Consider the following 20,881-nt stretch of genomic DNA (forward strand, 5'->3'; position numbering starts at 1 on the left):
AGTTGTCTCTGGGATTATTAAGAATTCAACATTTTCTTTATGCTTTATATAGTCTCTTAATTATCTACAACGTTTCATTATTCAGTTATCCAACCATTATTTCAGTAAAGTATCAACTTACTATTACTTGAAATAAAATACCATAAAAAGCTGGATATGCATGAGAAAGCTCACTGGAAACACAATCATTTACACACTTTCTTGGTCTTTTACAAACTATTCCTTCTAGACTAGACAACAAACAAATCAAAATGAGGTTGGGGACTGCAAATACCTTGGTTCAATTCCCAATTCAGGTTCTTAATAGTTGATGACCTCAGCTAGGAAAATTTTGCTCTCAGTCTCAATGTCTTCCTTTTTAAATGGGCAGATAACCCACCTCCCTGGGCTTTTGTGAGAATTAAATGTGGTGATTTGTATCAAGCCCTTAAAATGGCTATTATCAATATTATTTATGCCCAAGTATTCCTCCTACCCACTCCTATTTTATTCAACAAATATTTAAATATGTAGCAGAATGTGTAATAATTATTAAAAGAAACTTCTCCACTGAGAAGAGAGATGATATGGCCAAAAGAAGGATGTTAAATCCTACTCAGGCTAAGGTTCTGCTGCTAGGACCTGGAGTCATTCAATTCTCCTTCCTACAGCCCTCTTCAAGTTAGGGCTAAGAAAGGAAAGGAAGCAGGGAGAAATCAGAACTCTGTCTCCCTTGTGCACACACACTATCCTGGAGACACATACACACATACCAACTCCACTTCTGAGACGGAAAATGAATCCAGAAGGAATCAAGGAATAGCCCAGATTCCTGCAGGGATCAGAGGACTAGTAGACTGCAGGTGGAAATCTGATCTCTTCCTGGACTCATACAAGTTTTCAGGTAACTGAATATCTGGAATCAAGATTGCTAGAAGTATCAGTAATCTCAGATATGCAGATGACACCACCCTTATGGCAGAAAGCAAAGAACTAAAGAGCCTCTTGATGAAAGTGAAAGAGGAGAGTGAAAAAGCTGGCTTAAAACTCAACATTCAAAAAACTAAGATCATGGCATCCAGTCCCAACACTTCATGGCAAATAAATAGGGAAATAATGGAAACAGTGAGAGACTATTTTCTTGGGCTCCAAAATCACAGCTGATGGTGATTGCAACCATAAAATTAAAAGATGCTTGTTCCTTGGAAGAAAAGCTATGACCAACCTTGACAGCATATTAAAAAGCAGAGATATTACTTTGCTGATAAAGGTCCGTCTAGTCAAAGCTATGGTTTTTCCAGTAGTCATGTATGGATGTGAGAGTTGGACCATAAAGAAAGCTGAGCACCGAAGAATTGATGCTTTTGAACTGTGGTGTTGGAGAAGACTCTTGAGATGTCTTGGACTGCAAGGAGATCCAACCAGTCCCTCCTAAAGGAAATCAGTCCTGAATATTCATTAGTGGGACTGATGCTTAAGTTTCAATACTTTGGCCACCTGATACGAAGATCTGACTCATCGGAAAAGACCGTGATGCTGGGAAAGATCGAAGGCAGGAGGAGAAGGGGACAACAGAGGATGAGATGATTGGATGGCATCACTGACTCTATGGTCATGTTCAAGCAAGCTCCAGAAGTTGGTGATGGACAGGGGAGCCTGGCGTGCTGCAGTCCGTGGGTTCACAAAGAGTTGGACAGGACTGAGTGACTGAACTAAACTGAACATTCCTCAGGAAATACATTAACTAAAGAAACCTTTCACCCTTTTATTTGTGACTATCTCATTTAACTCTCCAAACAATTTTACTAGGTACGTAAATGTCAGGCCCCTTATTTTACAGAAAACAAATCCCACCTCTTTTAGGTTGTCACAGAGCACCAGGTTGAGTTCCCTGTGTACCCACAATTCTTGATTATGCTCCCAGAATTCCCCAGGAGATAATGGTTACACCATGCCCCTCTGCAGAGGCAGTTGGCCACCTATACAGAGCTGTTGGACTACACTTCCCAGAACCCCCATGTCATTGCCTTCCTAGGACAGAAGGTCAGCTACTACCCTTAGAGCCTGGATTACATTTCATATGATTCCAGAGCACAGTCAAGCAACTTGATTAAACATGTTTATTTATTGGATAATCAATCTAATTTTTCATGTATTTACTTGCTATAGCAATTGCTTCTTTTAAAAATTGCCTATTCACATCCTTTGTAGTCATATCCATATCCCTATTGGGGTTTATCTTAAGGTTCAATGTTAAGGATTTTAATCCATTTTCTAGCATATATGCCAGTATATGTCAAATAGGTTAATATATGTCAAATAGGTCAATATTTTCAGCCCAGTTGACTTTTACTTTTACATATGATGCCTTTTTAACACAGGGAAATTAACATTGTTTCATACATAATTGATTATTGTTGGCTGGAGCTTTGTGCATCCATAACGAGCAGCTTTTTCTGTGCGCCATTACTATTCCACGTGTTTTAAAATTATTAACTTCATTAACTTCCACAATCCCACTGAGTAAGTACTATATGATTATACCTCAGCGACTGATTCAGCGATTAACTTGCCCAAAGTTATAAGAGTAGCAAGTGGCCGTGCTGATTGCGAATCACGGAGAGGCTGGTGGAATGCAGAACCCAGAAGTGAAGTGAAATGAAATGAAAGTGTTAATCACTCAGTCGTGTCTGACTCTTTGCGACCCCACGAACTGTAGCCCACCAGGCTTCTCTGTCCATGGGATTCTCGAGGCAAGAATACTGCAGTGGATTGCCATTCTCTTCTCTAGGGAATCCAACCATGGTCTCCTGCATTGCAGGCAGATTCTTTACCTTTGAGCTACGGGGAAGTCCAAAATTTTGCTAGTAGTCACTAGTATAGTGCGTGCTCAGTCGCTTCAAACAAGTCCGACTCTGTGCAACCGCATGGACTGTAGCCTGCCAGGCTCCTCAGTCCACGGAATTTTCCAGGCAAGAATACTGGAGTGGGTTGCCATGTCCTCCTCCAGGGGATCTTCCCGACGGAGGTATCCAACCCGTGTCTCTTCTGGGTCTCCTGCACTGCAGGCGGGTTCACCAGGGAAGCCCATCCATCAAAAAAGCCATGTGCTATACCAGCCCGATCCCAACCAACTCCTCTGCAAACGCTAGGATTTTCTGCCGAGAAGGAAACGCAAATGCTTCTAACCCTTGTCACCCAGCGACCATCGCTTCTCTTACGGGACCACTGTTGGCCCCTTGCCTAGACTAAGGAAGCGCGGAGCTGTTACTAGGATTCAAGTCACCTCTGCACAAAGGGAGGGATGGCCGCAACCTCCCGTAAAACGGAAGTTCTTGCGAGTCACTTCGCAGGTTCCGGAGACTCTCCGAGAGGGCAACTCCCCGCACTCCTGAATAGGAAGTGTTGTTGATTGCACGAAACTTCTGGACTACAGTTCCCAGAAATCCCAAAGAGGTATGGGACTACAGCCCTGCCTGTCTGGGGTGGAACTGCTTCCGACTACACCTCCCAGAACCCTCCGCATGGTAGTGCTTCCGCCTTCCCTCCACTATTTCTTTGGGTTAAACTCAACCTGAGTCATTTAAGCACGGTTAGCATTTGGCCTTCTTCTTTTTTGTAAAATTACTTTTTTTTTTTTTTCAAAAAGAAAACTAGAACGTGGGGATTTAAAGGAAATATAGATATTTAGGGGGGAAAAAGAGAAGCTTCTCAAATGTAAAGAAAATGAACACATTTTAGCAGGAAAGCTATGCCTATAACAAGAAGACTTACTCGTGCTGCATTGGACGTCGACCTTAAGGAACATGGATTCTCCGACTTGGTTTGACTACTTTGCTGTCTAGCATATACTATTTACTCCAAGATGCCAAGCACAAGGAGTTCCAAGCACAGGCCATAAAACAAACTGCTTCCTTGTTTTTGACAAATGAGAAGAGCTGCATGGGCAAAGAACTGGAGAAAATACTGTAATAGGGGAAAAAGTCTCTTTCCTTGGAATTTTTTAAGTTCAAACTCAAGCTTTCCTTTGACTACTCCTATATTGTTCTTTTTGATACTGTATATTTGCTATGAATCTTTTTAGACAAGGTGAGGTCATTATTATTTAGGGCTGGGGGATAAGTAAGTTGATGTGGGAGATGGAGTCCATATAACGACAACAAGTGAAACTACAGGAAGTATGTACTTAGCGCTTTCCTCTGGGCAGGAAATAATTTAAAAAGTGAAACTTCTAAAAATAGTACATAGTATTGCAAATAGTAACATGAGGTTCAGTTCAGTTCAGTTGCTCAGTAGTGTCCGACTCTTTGCAACCCCATGAATTGCAGCACGCCAGGCCTCCCTGTCCATCACCAACTCCTGGAGTTCACTCAGACTCACGTCCATCGAGTCAGTGATGCCATCCAGCCATCTCATCCTCTGTTGTCCCCTTCTCCCCCTGCCCCCAATCCCTCCCAGCATCAGAGTCTTTTCCAATGAGTCAACTCTTCACATGAGGTGGCCAAAGTACTGGAGTTTCAGCTTTAGCATCATTCCTTCCAAAGAAATCCCAGGGCTGATCTCCTTCAGAATGGACTGGTTGGATCTCCTTGCAGTCCAAGGGACTCTCAAGATTCTTCTCCAACACCACAGTTCAAAAACATCAATTCTTTGGCGCTCAGCTTTCTTCACAGTCCAACTCTCACATCCATACATGACCACTGAAACACTATAGCCTTGACTAGACGAACCTTTGGTGGCAAAGTAATGTCTCTGCTTTTGAATATGCTATCTAGGTTGGTCATAACTTTCCTTCCAAGGAGTAAGCGTCTTTTAATTTCATGGCTGCAGTCACCATCTGCAGTGATTTTGGAGCCCCCAAAAATAAAGTCTGACACTGTTTCCATTGTACAAAACACTAGCTTTGTTTGTAGTGATGCTTTCTAAGGCCCACTTGACTTCACATTCCAGGATGTCTGGCTCTAGGTGAGTGATCACACCATCGTGATTATCTTGGTCGTGAAGATCTTTTTTGTAACATGAAGTACTAAATACATATAGGTTAAATTCAACACTTATCAACATTATGCCACACTGGCTTCATGTATCACTTTAAAATTTTGTTACTAAATAATTTTAAGGACTTCCCAGGTGGTGCAGGGGTAAAGAATCTGCCTGCCAATGCAGGAAACGCAAGGTATGCAGTTCGATCCCAGGGTCAGGAAGATGCCCTGGAGCAGGAAATGGCAAGCCATTTCAGTATTCTTGCCAGGGAAATCCCATGGACAGAGGAGCCTGGTGGGCTACAGTCCATGGGGTTTCAAAGAGTCAGAGGCAACTAAGCACACTTATAAAGAATTTTAAAGCAGTCTTTAACACTATCATTTCCTTTCAAATATCATATTGCTTAAAAATAATAAAATTATTTTACAGCTGGTTTACTCCAGTCAGTATCCAAATTGATGAATTCTTTGTATTTGATTGCTATCTCACCTGAGGCTCATTTATTCTAAAACTATATCCTACACCATTTACAGCCATCACCATCTCTCATATCCTTGAACTGTTGGAGAAACAAAGATGTCAAATTACATGTCTGAATTCTGGATTTGTCTATTGGCTTCTCGTACTTTCTCCTCAAAACTTCTAAACGTCCTATAAGTAGAATTTTTATTTAAAGGCTATCTTAGATACAGGTTTGTTTTTTTTTTTTCTTTTGGCAAAAACATGTCACAGAAAGGAATGGAAATATTTGAACATGAAACATATTCTGTTCAAACAAAGCCAATGCAACGCCTGGGCAAGTTTCTGAAGAGAAAAACCAAAATAAATAACAGCAAATATGTTAAAAAAACACCTAACTTAAAACAAGGAAACCATTACCACAAATCACATCTCATGATCCTCTATATTACAGATTCTATCTTTGAGAAAGGAAAGAGAATATTTGGTAATCTCAGTTTTGAAGTTTCACATATATTAAACAGGATAAGATAACAGCAAAGATTTCTCATATGAGGAAAATAATTTGGAGAAAACATTTCCTATGTTAGACATATCCCCACTTGTGTTAAATCCCCCAAGCAAACCTTGCAACAACACTGAAAAGTGAAATGTAGAGCAGTGGTGGAGCATTGGTCCCAGTGCTGCTCTGCATCCTACTCTTGTCTATTATAGATCATACTTGATCTTTTATAACTTGATGTTTTCTCCAAACAATATGTGAAAACTTATAGGTCTAAATCATTTTAATGGTTGATATTATTCCTTTCTGTGGGCTTCCCAGGTGGTACAGTGAGGTAAAGAATGCACCTACCAATGCAGGAGACTCGAGAGATGCAGGGTTGATCCCTGGGTCAGGAACATCTCCTAAGAGAAGGGAATGGCAACCCACTTCAGTATTCTTGCCTGGAAAATTCCATGGACAGAGGAGCCAGGTGGGCTATAGTCCATGGGGTTACAAAGAGTCAGACACACCCACACATTATTCCATTATATGAGGATGACATAATTTGCTCAATCTCTTATTCATGGAACTTTAGGTTGTCTGCAGTTTTTATTATTGCAAATATTCTTAGAATATGCTCCCTCCTTTAAACCATCTTTTCCAACCTGTGCAATCATGTCTTAAAGACAAATTCTGAGCAGTTGCATTAGTGGTTGAAAGATAATGCTCCTTATACACTTTGATACATATATATAAAATCCTCTTCAGAAGTGTTACACCTGTTTTTTTTTTTTTTTTCCTCTAACACATAGTAAGGATGCTAACTTCTTTCTGCTCCCTTACTGACACTGAGTTTAGTTAATCTGTCACTATTGCCGACCTGAATTGGTAAGAATGTAATACTTCAGGGATGGTTTTATTTGCATTTGAATGGCTGTTTCATATACAAACAATAACCAGTGTGAAAATGTAATGTTAAAAAAAAAAAAAAAAAACAACTAAAGGGACTTCCCTGGTGGTCCAGAGGTTAAGAATTCACTTTGCAATGCAGGGGTTTCAGGTTCAATCCCTGGTCAGGGAACTAAGATCCCACGGGCCACAACTAAGACCTAATGCAGCCAAATAAATATTCTTTTAAAAAGGAAAGAAAACTAGGAATAAAATATGATCAAAATAACAAACAAAATAAACAGATACAAAAATACATTGTTATTGAAGATAAAGATACTGTAAAATTATGTCCTCCTCCAAAATCCAACTATAATCCCAAACTGAATCACAGTATTGATAGGAACTTGACAAAATGAGCACCTTCTAAAAACCCATTATTAAACAAGATGCTGAGAAAGAGTGGTGTCTGCTTCTGACAATGAACACTTTGGCTTGGAAAACAGAACCAGTGGGAATATGAATACATATCAGTGTCTCTGCCGCACCCTTAAAATATCACTTCCATAGAGCTTCTCGACTGTATGAAGAATCTAATGGATTTGAAAACCTGAGTATGGCCTAATTCTTACCATAATAATAACACAGCTTTCATCTCTGAGCACTATTTTGAATGTTCTTAGCAGAGAATACATTTCTAGAGGAGATTCTAAAAACAAACAAAAACACCTACAGGTTTTGGCTGGACTGAAGCTGGCCCCATCCCAATTAGAATTTCCTTCCTGGGCACACCCATTAATGGAAATTTGACCTCTAACTACTGTCATTGCCACAAAGAGCCCATTTGTCAAGAATCACTTTCTTGGCCTATGACAGCTGATGGGCGTTTCAAGAAAGGTGTTGAGATCCACAGTAGTTTCCGGAATGCCCTTAAGAAACATGTGCTTTAGTGCTGCACGCTGACATCATGGGTGGTAGCGTCCCTGTCCTTTGCTCTTCCAGCCCTCCCAATAGCTGAGTAAGTGTCTATCATCTGGAAACCTAGAGTGTCTTCTGTTTTCCTCATTGAACCCAGACTGGCTACATTTATAATGTTTCTGTCCTCTTGTGGAGTCTTGGCTGAGTAAGAAGGTCCAAGCTATATATTTCCTGAGCCTTGTCATGCTCATGACATGCATAGTCCATCTCATCCCTATGAACTCTCTAATGGGCAAGAAGATCTGAGTTCCAACTGAAGCCCTTACCACAACCGTCATATTTATATGGCTTCTCTTGGGTGTGATCTCTCTGATGTAAGTGAAAATAGAAGCCCTTATCACACACTTGGCACATGTGAGGCTTTTCTCCTGTGTGAACTCTCTGATGAATGTGCAGAACTGAGCTGTACGTGAAAGCCTTCCTGCACACATCACATTTGTAGGGTTTCTCCCGTGTGCACCCTCTAGTGAATGTGCAGTTATATGCTTTGGCTGAGGCTCTTCCCACCCTCGTCACACTGGTAAGGCTTCTTCCCCATGTGCAGCTTCTGGTGAACTTGGAGAATGGAGCTAGAACTGACGCATTTGCTGCACTCACTGCATTTGTAGGGTTTCTCCCCTGTGTGGACCCTCTGATGGACAAGAAGGTTGGAGCTCTGATCAAAGTCCTTCCCACACTTGGCGCACTTATACGGCCTTTTCCCACTGTGGACCCTCTGATGGAAACACAGGAGCAAACCAAATCTGAACCCCTTCCCACACACATCACAGGTTTAGGGTATCTCCCCCATGTGGACTCGGCGATGGTTATGAAGAGAGGAATTGCAACTGAAGCCTTTGCCACATTCCATGCATTTATAGGGTTTGTCTCCTGGAGGGCCATTGGGATTTCTAGGAAGGTTTGAGTTCTGTTTGCAGCCCTGAGCCCACTCTTGACCTTCACAAGTTTCCTCCCCTGAATGGGTTTTATCGTGAACAGTATGTTCTGAGCTCTGGCTAAAGTCCCTTCCATACCTATGGTGTTTATAAGATATTCCTCCGTGTGAGCACTGTGACGAACATGAGCATCATCTGTGAAGCCCATTCTAGAGTTATTACATCTGAAAGTGTGCCACACTGCATGGACCATGTGACTGTGTTTGACTATTGACTTTATAACCAAGTGTTTCCCACAGTTGGTGTATCTACAAAGTTCCTCTCCTTTACATTCTTGGGAATCATCATAATCACTCAAGGTCTGAAAGAAGCTGTCATCACACCGAGCGCATCCATCCAGTTTCTCTTCTATCTGCTTTCTCCGAGAATTATGGGGCTCAGTCATTAGGTTGGCTTTCTTCCAGGATTCTGGGGTAAGGACCTGTGTCAGGCTTTTCTAAGCTGTGATGTTTTGATTTTCTAAATTAATGGCATTTATTACATGGTTTTCATTTTCAGAAATCTGAAGAGACACTCCTGGCCACTCTTCACAGAGGGAAATGTCTCCTAAATACTGGGGACAATCTCCTTGAAGATTCATAATAACATAATCATGACTCATGGTCAATTCACTGATCCTTTGGTTCCAAATTTTCCAAAAATAGAGCACTTCTGGAGAAGGCAATGGCATCCCACTCCTGTACTCTTGCCTGGAGAATCCCATGGACGGAGGAGCCTGGTGGGCTGCAGTCCCTGGGGTCGCTGGGAGTCGGACGTGACTGAGCGACTTCACTTTGATTTTCACTTTCATGCATTGGAGGAGGAAATGGCAACCCACTCCATTGTTCTTGCCTGGAGAGTCCCATGGACAGAGGAGCCTGGTGGGCTGCAGTCCGTGGGGTCGCACAGAGTCGGACACGACTGAAGCGACTTAGCAGCAGCAGCAGCAGCAGAGCGCTTCTGGTGAGAGGTAACTCAAGCCTTTTTCCTGAAGGTTCATAAGGTTGTTTTTAATCCTGTCTTCTATGAGGAGAAAGAGAATTTGGCTAAGCAAACAAGTAGATCATCTATCCAAAGGCTCTGAGGATATGAAGCTGGGTGGGATGAGAAGTTGCCACTGGATCCTAGTTATGTATGAAACAATTAGAAACCTAATCATTCTAATCTGTGAGCTGCCAATCAAAAACCACTGACTGCAGATGCATCAAAAGAAATACTGGAAACAATTTATAAAGGAAGAAATTCACCTCTCTGCTATTAGAGTAGTCCATAAAAAGACTTTAGTCATTTTGCTAATTTGTTTTTAAGTAATGGATTTTATATCCATGACCTCTAAAGCCTATAGTTTTTTCAGCAATATTTAAAAATAAATTTATCTAAAATAACTTTGCTTCCAAAACACACAAGCTTTTATAGTTTTTAAGCACATATTTACTGTGAGACAACTTTAAAACTTAATAAATCTCTGTGTGGGTACTTTTGTAAGAATTATGTATATCTGTGAGGCTTTAAGGAGAAGGCAATGGCACCCCACTCCAGTACTCTTGCCTGGAAAATCCCATGGATGGAGGAGCCTGGTGGGCTGCAGTCCATAAGGTCGCTAAGAGTCAGACACAACTGAGCGACTCCACTTTCACTTTTCACTTTCATGCATTGGAGAAGGAAATGGCAACCCACTCCAGTGTTCTTGCCTGGAGAATCCCAGGGACGGGGGAGCCTGGTGGGCTGCCGTCTATGGGGTCGCACAGAGTCGGACACGACTGAAGTGACTTAGCAGCAGCAGCAGTGAGGCTTTAAAGGGAGATGCACTTTTAAACACTGTACGTATTGAACCACATTGAAATGGAATGCACCATACTTAAAATGTGTTGTTCACTGTGAATTCATTTTCAACATATTCTTGGTTATTGCTGTTTCTGACTGAAGGGGTGAGTATACATCAGAAAGAATCATCATAGCTACCACACCATGTGACTATTTATTTATTACATGATATGAAGTTAGAAGAACAAAAATACATAAAAAGACAAAAACAAAAACCCCCAAACATAAGGGGAAGGTTCCTATATGATTTAGGTAATATATATAATAATGGAGTTCTGGACATGGTGAGAGATATAAAGGATCACAGAGACCTTCCAGGATCCTGTAGAAGGTTGCAGGAACAAGCAACAAGTCCTCTCTCCTAACCAAGTCCTTGCCTTTACATGAGCTATTAAATGTGATAGAACTATCATGTATATTTGTGTACAAGATGCACAACTGAACACAGCGGGCCTACAGCTGCAGTGGGGATTGAAATGGGGATGATTTTGTGAAATATGGGACATCCTTTTTATTTCCCTGAGGTTTTCTGGCTTTGTGAAGAGACAAAATCCCTCAAGACCTTATAGTCCAATTTCCAACTTCTCCCCTTTGAGGTTATTGCAGAATCTCTAACAGCCATGGATAGGAGAATGGGCAGCGTGGAACTGTTCACGGCCTGGCACCCAGGAAGCAAGATTGTACGAAAGGTTCATAAGAAATAGAGGGTTGAAGATGGTCACAACACCTTGGCACCCAAAAATAGGCTTCACAAAATGTCACAAATATCATCTGGACACTGCTTCTAGTTCAAGGTAATTTTCTGATTCATTTTATTGAGTGACTTTGGTTCATAAAGTGGTGTCAGAGGAAACAGGAACAGGCTTAAAGCAGTAGTTTTCCAACTGTTTGGACTGTACCCATAGCAAGAAAAGCATTTACACTGTGACCCAGTACCTACACAGACACACAGACCAGAAACTAAAATACTGTCATCAGTTGAGGCTTACCTTACCAGGTGCAACGTACTCTGATAAATCCTTTCATGTTCTAGTCCATGGATTTGTTTTGCTTTTTAAAAACTGCTAGCTATGGCATGGTCACTTGGTTTCAGGACTCACCAATGGGGTCAGTCCCGCACATTGAGGCCAAGGATCTCTGTTTACAATCTATGGACATGGCAGTACTTCATGTCACCTGGTTATTACAAGCACAGGGCTGAGGGTCAGACTGGGAGGTTCAAATCCTAGTTCCTCTGACAAGCGGGGTGATCCTGGGCAAGTTACTCGTCCACGCTGCGCCTCAGTTGTTTGCTCTGTAGAAGGGGGACAATAAGAGCAACTATCTCATAAACTAAACTGAGGTCACAGATACCTGTATACAGGGCTCTGAGAAATTGAAGCTAGGATAGATATTGATCAGCAAGAGGGCAAATAAGCGGACACTCATAGTGTACTGACTACCAACCTGATCCTAATTGGGTTCCTTTAATACCAGTTTTTCCAAAACATTGGTTAAAAAAAAAAGAAAACTGAAAAAAACAAACAAACAAACAAACAAACCCCACCCTGGTTTTATTCTAGAGGCAACCAAGGGACCAAGGCCTTGGTAATGTGTGAACTTCCTCAGTCCTGTTCTGGAAAATATGAGGGAATGAGAGCCTAAACATGTGATGAGGTCAACGTAGGCTTGCCAACTGCACCGGATGCCCACTGGCAGGGGGCACAGGCCAGAGGAGAGCTCCCTCACCCACCCACAACTCACAAGGGACCACCTGCTCACAGTTATTAAAACTCATTAACTGCAGGTTGTCATCTGTCTGTGTATCCCTTAGGAGGTTTCCCTATGTGCTCCAGCTGAAATATTCTATCCAGTTTGAAGCTGATCACTTGAGGAAATGGGACCAGTGGTTTGATGCTTAGTTATAGGGGCTTGTTGCCCTCACCCACGGAGACCAGGTTCCTGAGGTTCTCCAGCATCACATCTTGGTACAGGTTTATCTGGGCAGAGTCCAAGAGTGCCAGCTCTTCCTTGGAGAAGACCATGGCCACATCGTTGAAGGTCAAGGTTTCCTGAAACATCAAGCACATGCCACGTTCATCATCTGCACCAATGACTCCTGGAAGAAGAGCTACATTGGAAGCTTCTGTATCAGTCATTAAGTTTTTATCTTTTTGCTCCAAATCCTCTTAGTTCCCTGACCAGGAATTGAACCTGGAGCCACAGCTGTGAAAGCATGGAGTTCTAACCCCACCAAGGAATTCTCCAAACCCTTGCTTTTCTTTTCTTCTAAAAAAAGATTTATGTATTTGGCTGCCTTTCAGCATGCTGGTTGTGCCACAGCATGTGGGATCTTAGTTCCCAGACCAGGAATTGAACCCATGTCCCCTGCATTGCAAGGTGGATTCTTAACCACTGGATCACCAGGGAAGTCCCTTACTCTTGATTTCTGTACTTATCTCTCATGGACCAGGGACAAGCACCTCATTGACTGGCACTGGTAAGCAAACTGAACTTGAGAGCAACCCTGGATCAGACAGCCTGACATTTCTGAGCCTGTTGCTTAATTTCTCCAAAGGGAATAATACCACTACCTTTCCCAGCTGTTATAAATAAGGTAAAGTGCCTACCATACAGAAGTCACTCAAAAATTGCTGACTTCCTTTTGGAAAATAGAGATACCCAGCTCCTCAGAATGGACATAGCATTTAAGACAAAGAAAGGAAACTTCAACTTACCTGGAGCTTAATCATACTGTCTTCCTCTTAGAGAGAGCAGAAGCCAGAGAAACCAGAACTGCAAAGGAGAATCCATGAGACCGGGGGTTTAACAAGTTGTGAATGAATATTGGTTCCTTCTGGACTGGACAGTTTTCTCACACATTCTTTTTTTTCCAAGATGTCTTTTCCTCTCCTCTTACTCTCACCAAACCAAATTCCCACCTCCTCAAGCCCCCCACCCACCAATCCCATTCCAGACACCTGTATAACTCCTCTTTCCTCAAGCTTTTGGGTCAAACTGTCACATTTTCTTTTAATATTTATTTTTTTGGCTGTGCTGGGCCTCAGTTGTGGCACACAGGATCTTCAGTCTTGATTGCAGCATAGTTGTGGTATGTGGGAATCTAGTTCCCTGACAAGGAATTGAACCTGGGCCCCCTGTACTGGGAGTGTGGAACCTTAGCTACTGGACCACCAGGGAATTCCTGCCATTAGGTTTTCAACATAATGAATTTGAGGGGGACACAAACATTCAGACTATGGCAGGTACCACTTCTCCTACGATAGCATTATACTGCAGTGGCTTAATTGCCTTCTGCCTCTGTCTCTAAGCTCAGAGAGGACAGGGACTGCATTCCCTCATGTAACACATACTTATTTAGTGCCTACTGAGTATGAAGATCATGGCATCTGGTCCCACCACTTCATGGGAAATAGATGGGGAAACAGTGGAAACAGTCTCAGACTTTATTTTTCTGGGCTCCAAAATCACTGCAGATGGTGACTTCAGCCATGAAATTAAAAGACGCTTACTCCTTGGAAGGAAAGTTATGACCAACCTAGATAGCATATTCAAAAGCAGAGACATTACTTTGCCAACAAAGGTCCGTCTAGTCAAGGCTATGGTTTTTCCGGTGGTCATGTATGGATGTGAGAGTTGGACTGTGAAGAAGGCTGAGTGCCGAAGAATTGATGCTTTTGAACTGTGGTGTTGGAGAAGACTCTTGAGAGTCCCTTGGACTGCAAGGAGATCCAACCAGTCCATTCTGAAGGAGATCAGCCCTGGGATTTCTTTGGAGGGAATGATGCTGAAGCTGAAACTCCAGTACTTTGGCCACCTCATGCGAAGAGTTGACTCATTGGAAAAGACTCTGATGCTGGGAGGGATTGGGGGCAGGAGGAGGAGGGGACAACAGAGGATGAGATGGCTGGATAGCATCACCAATTCGATGGAAGTGAGTTCGAGTGAACTCCGGGAGTTGGTGATGGACAGGGAGGCCTGGCGTGCTGCGATTCATGGGGTCGCAAAGAGTCAGACACGACTGAGCGACTGAACTGAACTGAACTGAGTGCCAGGCAGTGATCTGGACACTGAAGATACCACAGTGATCAATGCTATGGAGCAAAAAATTAAAAAAGCAGGGAAGGGGGACTGGAAGTGAAACAGGGTGGTCAGGAAATGTCTCACTGAGGTGATACTTAATGAAGTAAGGGAGTGGGCAATGCAAGTATGTGTACAGAGCATTCTAGACGGAGGAAATAGCAAGTGCAAAGACCTTGGGGTGGCAGCATGCACATGGCTCAAGTGGAGTGAGTGTGAGAATGAGCCAGAGGGAGCAGAGTGCAGGTAAAGGGAGCCAGGTGGTAGATGCTATAAGAACACTTGAAGGTTTGGGCTGCTAGTCTCATTAGTTAGAAGTAATGGGAAGATTCTGAACAAAGGAGTGACATGATTTAACTTAGGTATTAACAGGATCATGCTAGCTGCTGTGATGAATGGACTGCCAATTGGGATTGAAATATATATACTATTGATGCTATGTATGAAATGGATAACTAGTGAGAACCTACTGTATATCTGAGGGAATTCTATTCAATGCTCTGTGTTGATCTAAATGGGAAGGAAATCCAAAAAACAGGGGATATATGTATAGCTGATTCAGGGCTTCCTTGCTGGCTCAGGCAGTAAAGAATCTGCCTTCTATGTAGGAGACCCAGGTTCGATCCCTCAGTTGGGAAGATCTCCTGGAGGAGGGAATGGCTACCCACTCCAGTATTCTTGCCTGAAGAATTCCATGGACAAAGGAACCTGGTGGGCTACAGTCCATAGGGTCACAAAGAGCCAGATACAACTGAGCGACACACACACACATACACACACACATAGGTGATTCATTTTGCTGTACAGTAGAAACTAACACAACATTGTAAAGTAACTATACTCCAATAAAAATTAACTTTAAATCCCCACAAAACTAGAATAGACATACACACAAAGAATGGACTACCAATGGTAAGAAGGGGAGCAGGAAGACTAGTTAGGTGGTTTTCAGGAAATCCCAGTCAGAGATGACGGTGCCTTGGATCAGAGAAGCAGAGGTGGAGGTAGTGAGAAATGGCAGGGATCAGGATTTATACCAATGATCTGGTCAATAGGATCTGTTGATGATTTGCATGTGGGCAGAGAAAGAAAGAAAGGAGAGGGAACTTCGGCTTCAGTTACTGCAAAGACAGAGTTGTCCTTGACAGAGATGGGAAGTCCATAGGAGGGACAGGTTTTGTAAGGAGGATCAGAAGTTCAGTTTTGGAAATAATAGGTTTGAGATGTTGAAAAACACACAGATATTCACAGAGAAAGAATTGAAAAATTGTCCCATTTACAAGGGACAAAAGACATAAATGACCTCAACTTCACTGAGAAAGGAAGAGAACTACAGAATTTTATTGAAAGGCCTGAAACTCTGACTACACCTCAGAGCCCACAGGGACTCCCAGGGTATTGGGGTCTAGTCTGAGGGGGGATCTCCAAGGTCTGGCCTCATATACTATGTGCAACTAAGAGGAAAATCCAACTTTCCTATGCTTTAGGCATTTCCTAGCTAGTTAACTGGAAAACTGTTTCCAAAATATTGTATTATGGAAATTTCTAACATATACAGAGGCAGACAGAATAGCACAGTGAACCCCCAGGTACCAGTCACTTGGTTTAAACAATTATTAACATGTGGTCACTCTTGTTTCAACTACACCTCTACCCATTCCCCACATGTTCACATACTATTTTGAAGCAATTCCCTGACATATTATTTTGTCCATACATATTTCAGTAAGTAGCTCTAGCGAAGTCACTCAGTCGTGTCCGACTCTTTGCGAGCCCATGGACGGTAACCTACCAGGTTCCGTGGTCCATGGGATTTTCCAGGCAAGATTACTGGAGTGGGCTGCCATTTCCTTCTCCAGGGGATCTTCCCAACCCAGGGATCGAACCCGGGTCTCCTGAATTGCAGACAGACGCTTTTACCGTCTGAGCCATGAGGGGTTAGAAGTAGCTCTACAAGATATGAAATCATATTTAAAATGTTAATATGACACCTCAACAATTCTCTAATGTTATCAAATGTAGAGTCAGTGTTCATATTTGTTGACTGCAGTTTAACAATTTACAATTTGCTATGTGTCTTATAATCCTCAAAGATAGTACTCTCTGTCTTCATACTCTATTCAGAGACATACTCCTCGCCAGGACATACAGAGAAGGGATGTACAGTTTGAGTTGCCCCCCTATTTCCAGAGGCCAGAACTTCTGCCCTAAAGTCAAGATTGCCCCGCTGGAGTCAAGCGCTGCCACATCCCAAACGCAGAGACCTTCAGAAACTAAGACTCCAAGGATGCAGGGTGCTGAGCCGGAATCGCCCCTCCGCTGAAACGAGGAATGAACAGACCAAGCTGTCCCCTATCGGAGATGACCCAACTGCTTGGGTCAATTCCTCTCTCCATCAGGAAGGGAGGGTGTGTGGGTGTGTGTGTCGCTCAGTTGTCCGTGTCCGACTCTTTGTGATCCCATGGACTGTAGCCCGCCAGGCTCTCCTGTTCTCTCCAGGCAAGAATACTGGAATGGGTTGCCATTCCCGACTCCAGAGGATCTTCCTGACCCGGGGAATCGAACCCGGGTCTCCCGCATTGCGGGTAGATTCTTTGCTGACTGGGCTACCAGGAAAACCCTCCCCATCAAGGGCGCATGGCCCAAATCAGCATCTCCAAAACCTTAGGCCACGCCCCCTGCCCCCCGCCTGGGTTGAGATGCACTTGCCAAGACTCACACAAACTCTGACCCGGAGTTGCACATCCTACAAACCTGCAGGGGCACCACCTCGCAAACCAGCCCAAGCTCCCCACTCCGGATCCCATTCCAGGGAGGTCGGGCCGGAGCCCCTCACCACTCCACCTCGCCAAAGAAGTCCTTTTATCGGTCACTAGTCCCCGCTTCCTACGCCTCCCATTCCAGTTCACAAGGTCGGGTTACAATTTCACAACCCCCACCCCCCATACACAGTGACACCTCGGAAGGGGGCGAGGTCCGAACCACACTCACCTGAGCGCCCCAAACAATGTGGCCCACAGCATCCGTCCCGGCCCATGGCGCATGCGCGAGGTAGCCTGTGGACTACAACCTCCAGAAGCCCCTGCGCGGCACTAGGGGGCGCGCCAGGTTGCTCATGGTTTACGGTGCTGCAGGGACCACCTGGACTCTATCTTTATAAAATAATAACAACAATCACAGCAGCGATAAAATAACAGCAAAATGTTAAAAATAATTTTTAAAACTCTCTACCCAAGATAAAAAAGAAGAGTGAAGAGTCAATGTCTTACCACCTAAAAATGAGCACTTTTTATATTTTAGTGAAAATCTTTAAAGGTACTTATTCTGTAGGCATATCCTTTACTTTTGTTTGTTTGTTTTTGTTTCAACTGTTTATTAACCAGATTACAAAAATAATCCTGCTAGATACCTTAGTTCATCCTTCTAATAAGCCTGTTGATCTGGTCTTCCCTGTTGCCAGCATCTCCACCTTCTACAAAACGGGTGGTCTTTTTCTTCATTCCACTTCGCAGAGAAGACAATTTAAAGGGCCAAAGGAAGTTGCTTCTTTGAAACGTTTTCCAATGGTATAGATATCATGAATCAGATCCTCCATGCATATTTCCCAAGAGATCGAGCAATCAATGCGTTGTCTGTCAGGGCAATTCGCTTCTTGTTGATTTTGCCATAACCACGCTTGTAGATCAATTCATTTACGAACTTCAGATTTGGATACGGAGAAGGCAATGGCACCCCACTCCAGTACTCTTGCCTGGAACATCCCATGGACAGAGGAGCCTGGTAGGCTGCAGTCCATGGGGTCGCTAAGAGTCGGACAGGACTGAGCGACTTCACTTTCACCTTTCACTTTCATGCATTGGAGAAGGAAATGGCAACCCACTCCAGTGTTCTTGCCTGGAGAATCCCAGGGACGGCAGGGCCTGGTGGGCTGCCGTCTATGGGGTCGCACAGAGTCGGACACGACTGAAGCGACTTAGCAGCAGCAGCAGCATGCAATGTATGGCTCCACAATTCTCAGCATGTTAATTGAAGCCTTGTTGAGCTTCACAAAGGTGCCATTGAAGATCTGCTGGAGGCGAAGGAGCTGCAGCACCTTTTGAACCTTCAGGCTCACAACGTTGATACCTCTGATCCTGATGACAAATGCCAATTTGGGTTTCATGGGTACATAGAAGTTGCCGGCTTTTCGTGTCATCCTAGCCATTCGAATTTCAGTTCTGTAAGTCTGCCTGTGCTCATTGTGGTATGCTTAGCTTTTTCATAGATAAGCTTCCTCCTTGCCATTCTTAGCATCTTTTAGGCAAACTTCCTTAGCAGGCACTTGATCTTAAGCTCTGCGAAATTCTTTCGCTTTTTCCTAAGGGTTTCTGGCACAGCAGGAACCTTCTTTTTCTTCTCTTCTGCTCCCTCCATGGTGCCAGCAGGGAAAGAGGCTATCTTTTACTTTTATAAACACACAACTTTTCAATTAAAATTTACTTCCCTTTTTTTCAGGATTTGTTTCCATTTAAGGAAACTCTGGGAAATCTTCCACAGGACATCTGACTTTTCCCCTTAGGAGAAGCAGAAAGACATACGAACTAGTCAGTAAGTGCTGTCCATTATCAGGGAATTGTAGGAGTTTGGGGTTCTCTTTAAAGAGATACATTTCAACAAATTAAGAAAAAATTGAAAGCTTTCACATTCTCTTTGAAATCTCCCATGTTGGGATTTAATGTTTTTCCTCATTTTAAGATTTCTATTAAACATCTTCATTTTTCAATGCCTTAAATTTGAATTGGGATTGAATTGGGCCTTAAAATTAAATAAGGAGTATATTGAGCCTATAATTCTGACCTAGAGAAAGAGTCAAAACAAACAAAACACCCCAAAAATGGATGAGAACTACCTCTATCAGCTCTAAGTCTAGATTAGACAGTTGGTGATTGGCAGGAGCTGAAAGGATTACATTCAACAATAGCTTAACATCGAAACGTGGGGCACAGAAAGAGAATGGTGAAATAAATGCTTTCTGCCTGTCTCTTGTCATTTGATGTTTTGACATTTCAGTTTCACTGTGACTTTTTAAAAAATCTAGTAAAATCTGCCATAGAGATGAGAGTCACCCTTAATTATGGCAGAGCCTAACTCTTTTTTTATCAGATGGAGAGGAGGATGGTTTCTATAATACATCTCAGTAATATTTGTGATAAATAAGTAAATCCTCCATTTCTGAATTAATTTATCCACTTTAGCCCCTCCTCTCTTACCTCATCTTCCATTACTTCCTTATTTGCCCATTCTGGGTCCAACCATGTTGGGCTTTGTGTTATCCGTCAAACCTGATCACTGTTCCTCTGCTGGTATGTTCCTTACCTCAGTGGCCACAAAGTTTGCTTCACCTTCTTTATTTTTTGCTGAAATGTTACTCTCAGAGAGGTCTACTATTTAAAAGTTTAACAGCCCCAGGCACTTCATCACCTGCCTCACCCCACTTTCCCTTTCCTTTTTTGGTACTTATTACCTTCTGAAATGCAGGCAAGCATTGAAAAGCAGAGACATTACTTTGCCAACAAAGGTCCGTCTAGTCAAGGCTATGGTTTTTCCAGTGGTCATGTATGGATGTGAGAGTTGGACTGTGAAGAAGGCTGAGCGTCGAAGAATTGATGCTTTTGAACTGTGGTGTTGGAGAAGACTCTTGAGAGTCCCTTGGACTGCAAGGAGATGCAACCAGTCTATTCTGAAGGAGATCAGCCCTGGGATTTCTTTGGAAGGAATGATGCTAAAGCTGAAACTCCAGTACTTTGGCCACCTCATGTGAAGAGTTGACTCATTGGAAAAGACTCTGATGCTGGGAGGGATTGGGGGCAGGAGGAGAAGGGGATGACGGAGGATGAGATGGCTGGATGGCATCACTGACTCGATGGACGTGAGTCTGGTTGAACTCCAGGAGTTGGTAATGGACAGGGAGGCCTGGCATGCTGCGATTCATGGGGTCGCAAAGAGTCGGACACGACTGAGCGACTGAACTGAACCGAACTGATACCTTGTTTTATTGAACTCCACAGATACTGTGCTTTTACAAAGTGACAGTTTGTAGCAAGCCTGTGGCAAGCAAGTGTATTAGCACCATTTTTTCAACAGTATTTGCTCACTTTGTGTCTCTGTGTCACACTTTGGCAATTCTTGCAATATTTCAAACTTTTTCATCATTGCTGTATTTGTTAGGGTGATCTATGATTGGTGACCTTTAAAAAAAATTTGTTTGTTAAAAACCTTTTACTGTGATCAGTGATTTCTGATGTTAACTGTT

At 43.0% G+C, this 20,881-nt stretch overlaps 2 protein-coding genes across 2 annotated transcripts; both read right to left on the reverse strand.

Moving 5' to 3' along the window:
• Positions 1 to 8,249: 8,249 nt before the first annotated feature.
• LOC123327544 (zinc finger protein 285-like) lies at positions 8,250 to 13,241 on the reverse strand. The gene is made up of 4 exons (XM_045163221.1): positions 13,227 to 13,241; positions 12,434 to 12,560; positions 11,697 to 11,803; positions 8,250 to 8,486 (listed from the first exon to the last, which is right to left on the reverse strand). The coding sequence occupies exons 1-4, from the start codon at positions 13,239 to 13,241 to the stop codon at positions 8,250 to 8,252; spliced, it is 486 nt and encodes a 161-aa protein (XP_045019156.1).
• Positions 10,645 to 19,027, reverse strand: LOC102389425 (60S ribosomal protein L7). Its single transcript, XM_044930729.2, is given in 8 exon segments — positions 10,645 to 11,803; positions 12,434 to 12,560; positions 13,227 to 13,284; positions 17,581 to 18,133; positions 18,136 to 18,189; positions 18,192 to 18,333; positions 18,584 to 18,834; positions 18,837 to 19,027. Coding segments are annotated over 5 exon segments (747 nt in total). The 5' UTR covers positions 19,003 to 19,027; the 3' UTR covers positions 10,645 to 11,803; positions 12,434 to 12,560; positions 13,227 to 13,284; positions 17,581 to 17,999.
• Between the last annotated feature and the right edge of the window lie 1,854 nt (positions 19,028 to 20,881).

This window comes from Bubalus bubalis, chromosome 18 (genome assembly GCF_019923935.1).
Source record: "Bubalus bubalis isolate 160015118507 breed Murrah chromosome 18, NDDB_SH_1, whole genome shotgun sequence".
In the NCBI taxonomy this organism is placed as follows: Eukaryota; Metazoa; Chordata; class Mammalia; order Artiodactyla; family Bovidae; genus Bubalus; species Bubalus bubalis.

Bases quoted from the DNA above. Each gene is read 5' to 3' on its own strand.
- LOC123327544 (XM_045163221.1), bottom strand. The intron at 11,804-12,433 runs GTGAGGGCAACA...CCCCTTCTACAG, and splicing joins CAGGAACCTGGTCTCCGTGG to AGCAAACAACTGAGGCGCAG. The intron at 8,487-11,696 runs GTAATAACCAGG...TGTTTCCATCAG, and splicing joins TGACCCTCAGCCCTGTGCTT to AGGGTCCACAGTGGGAAAAG.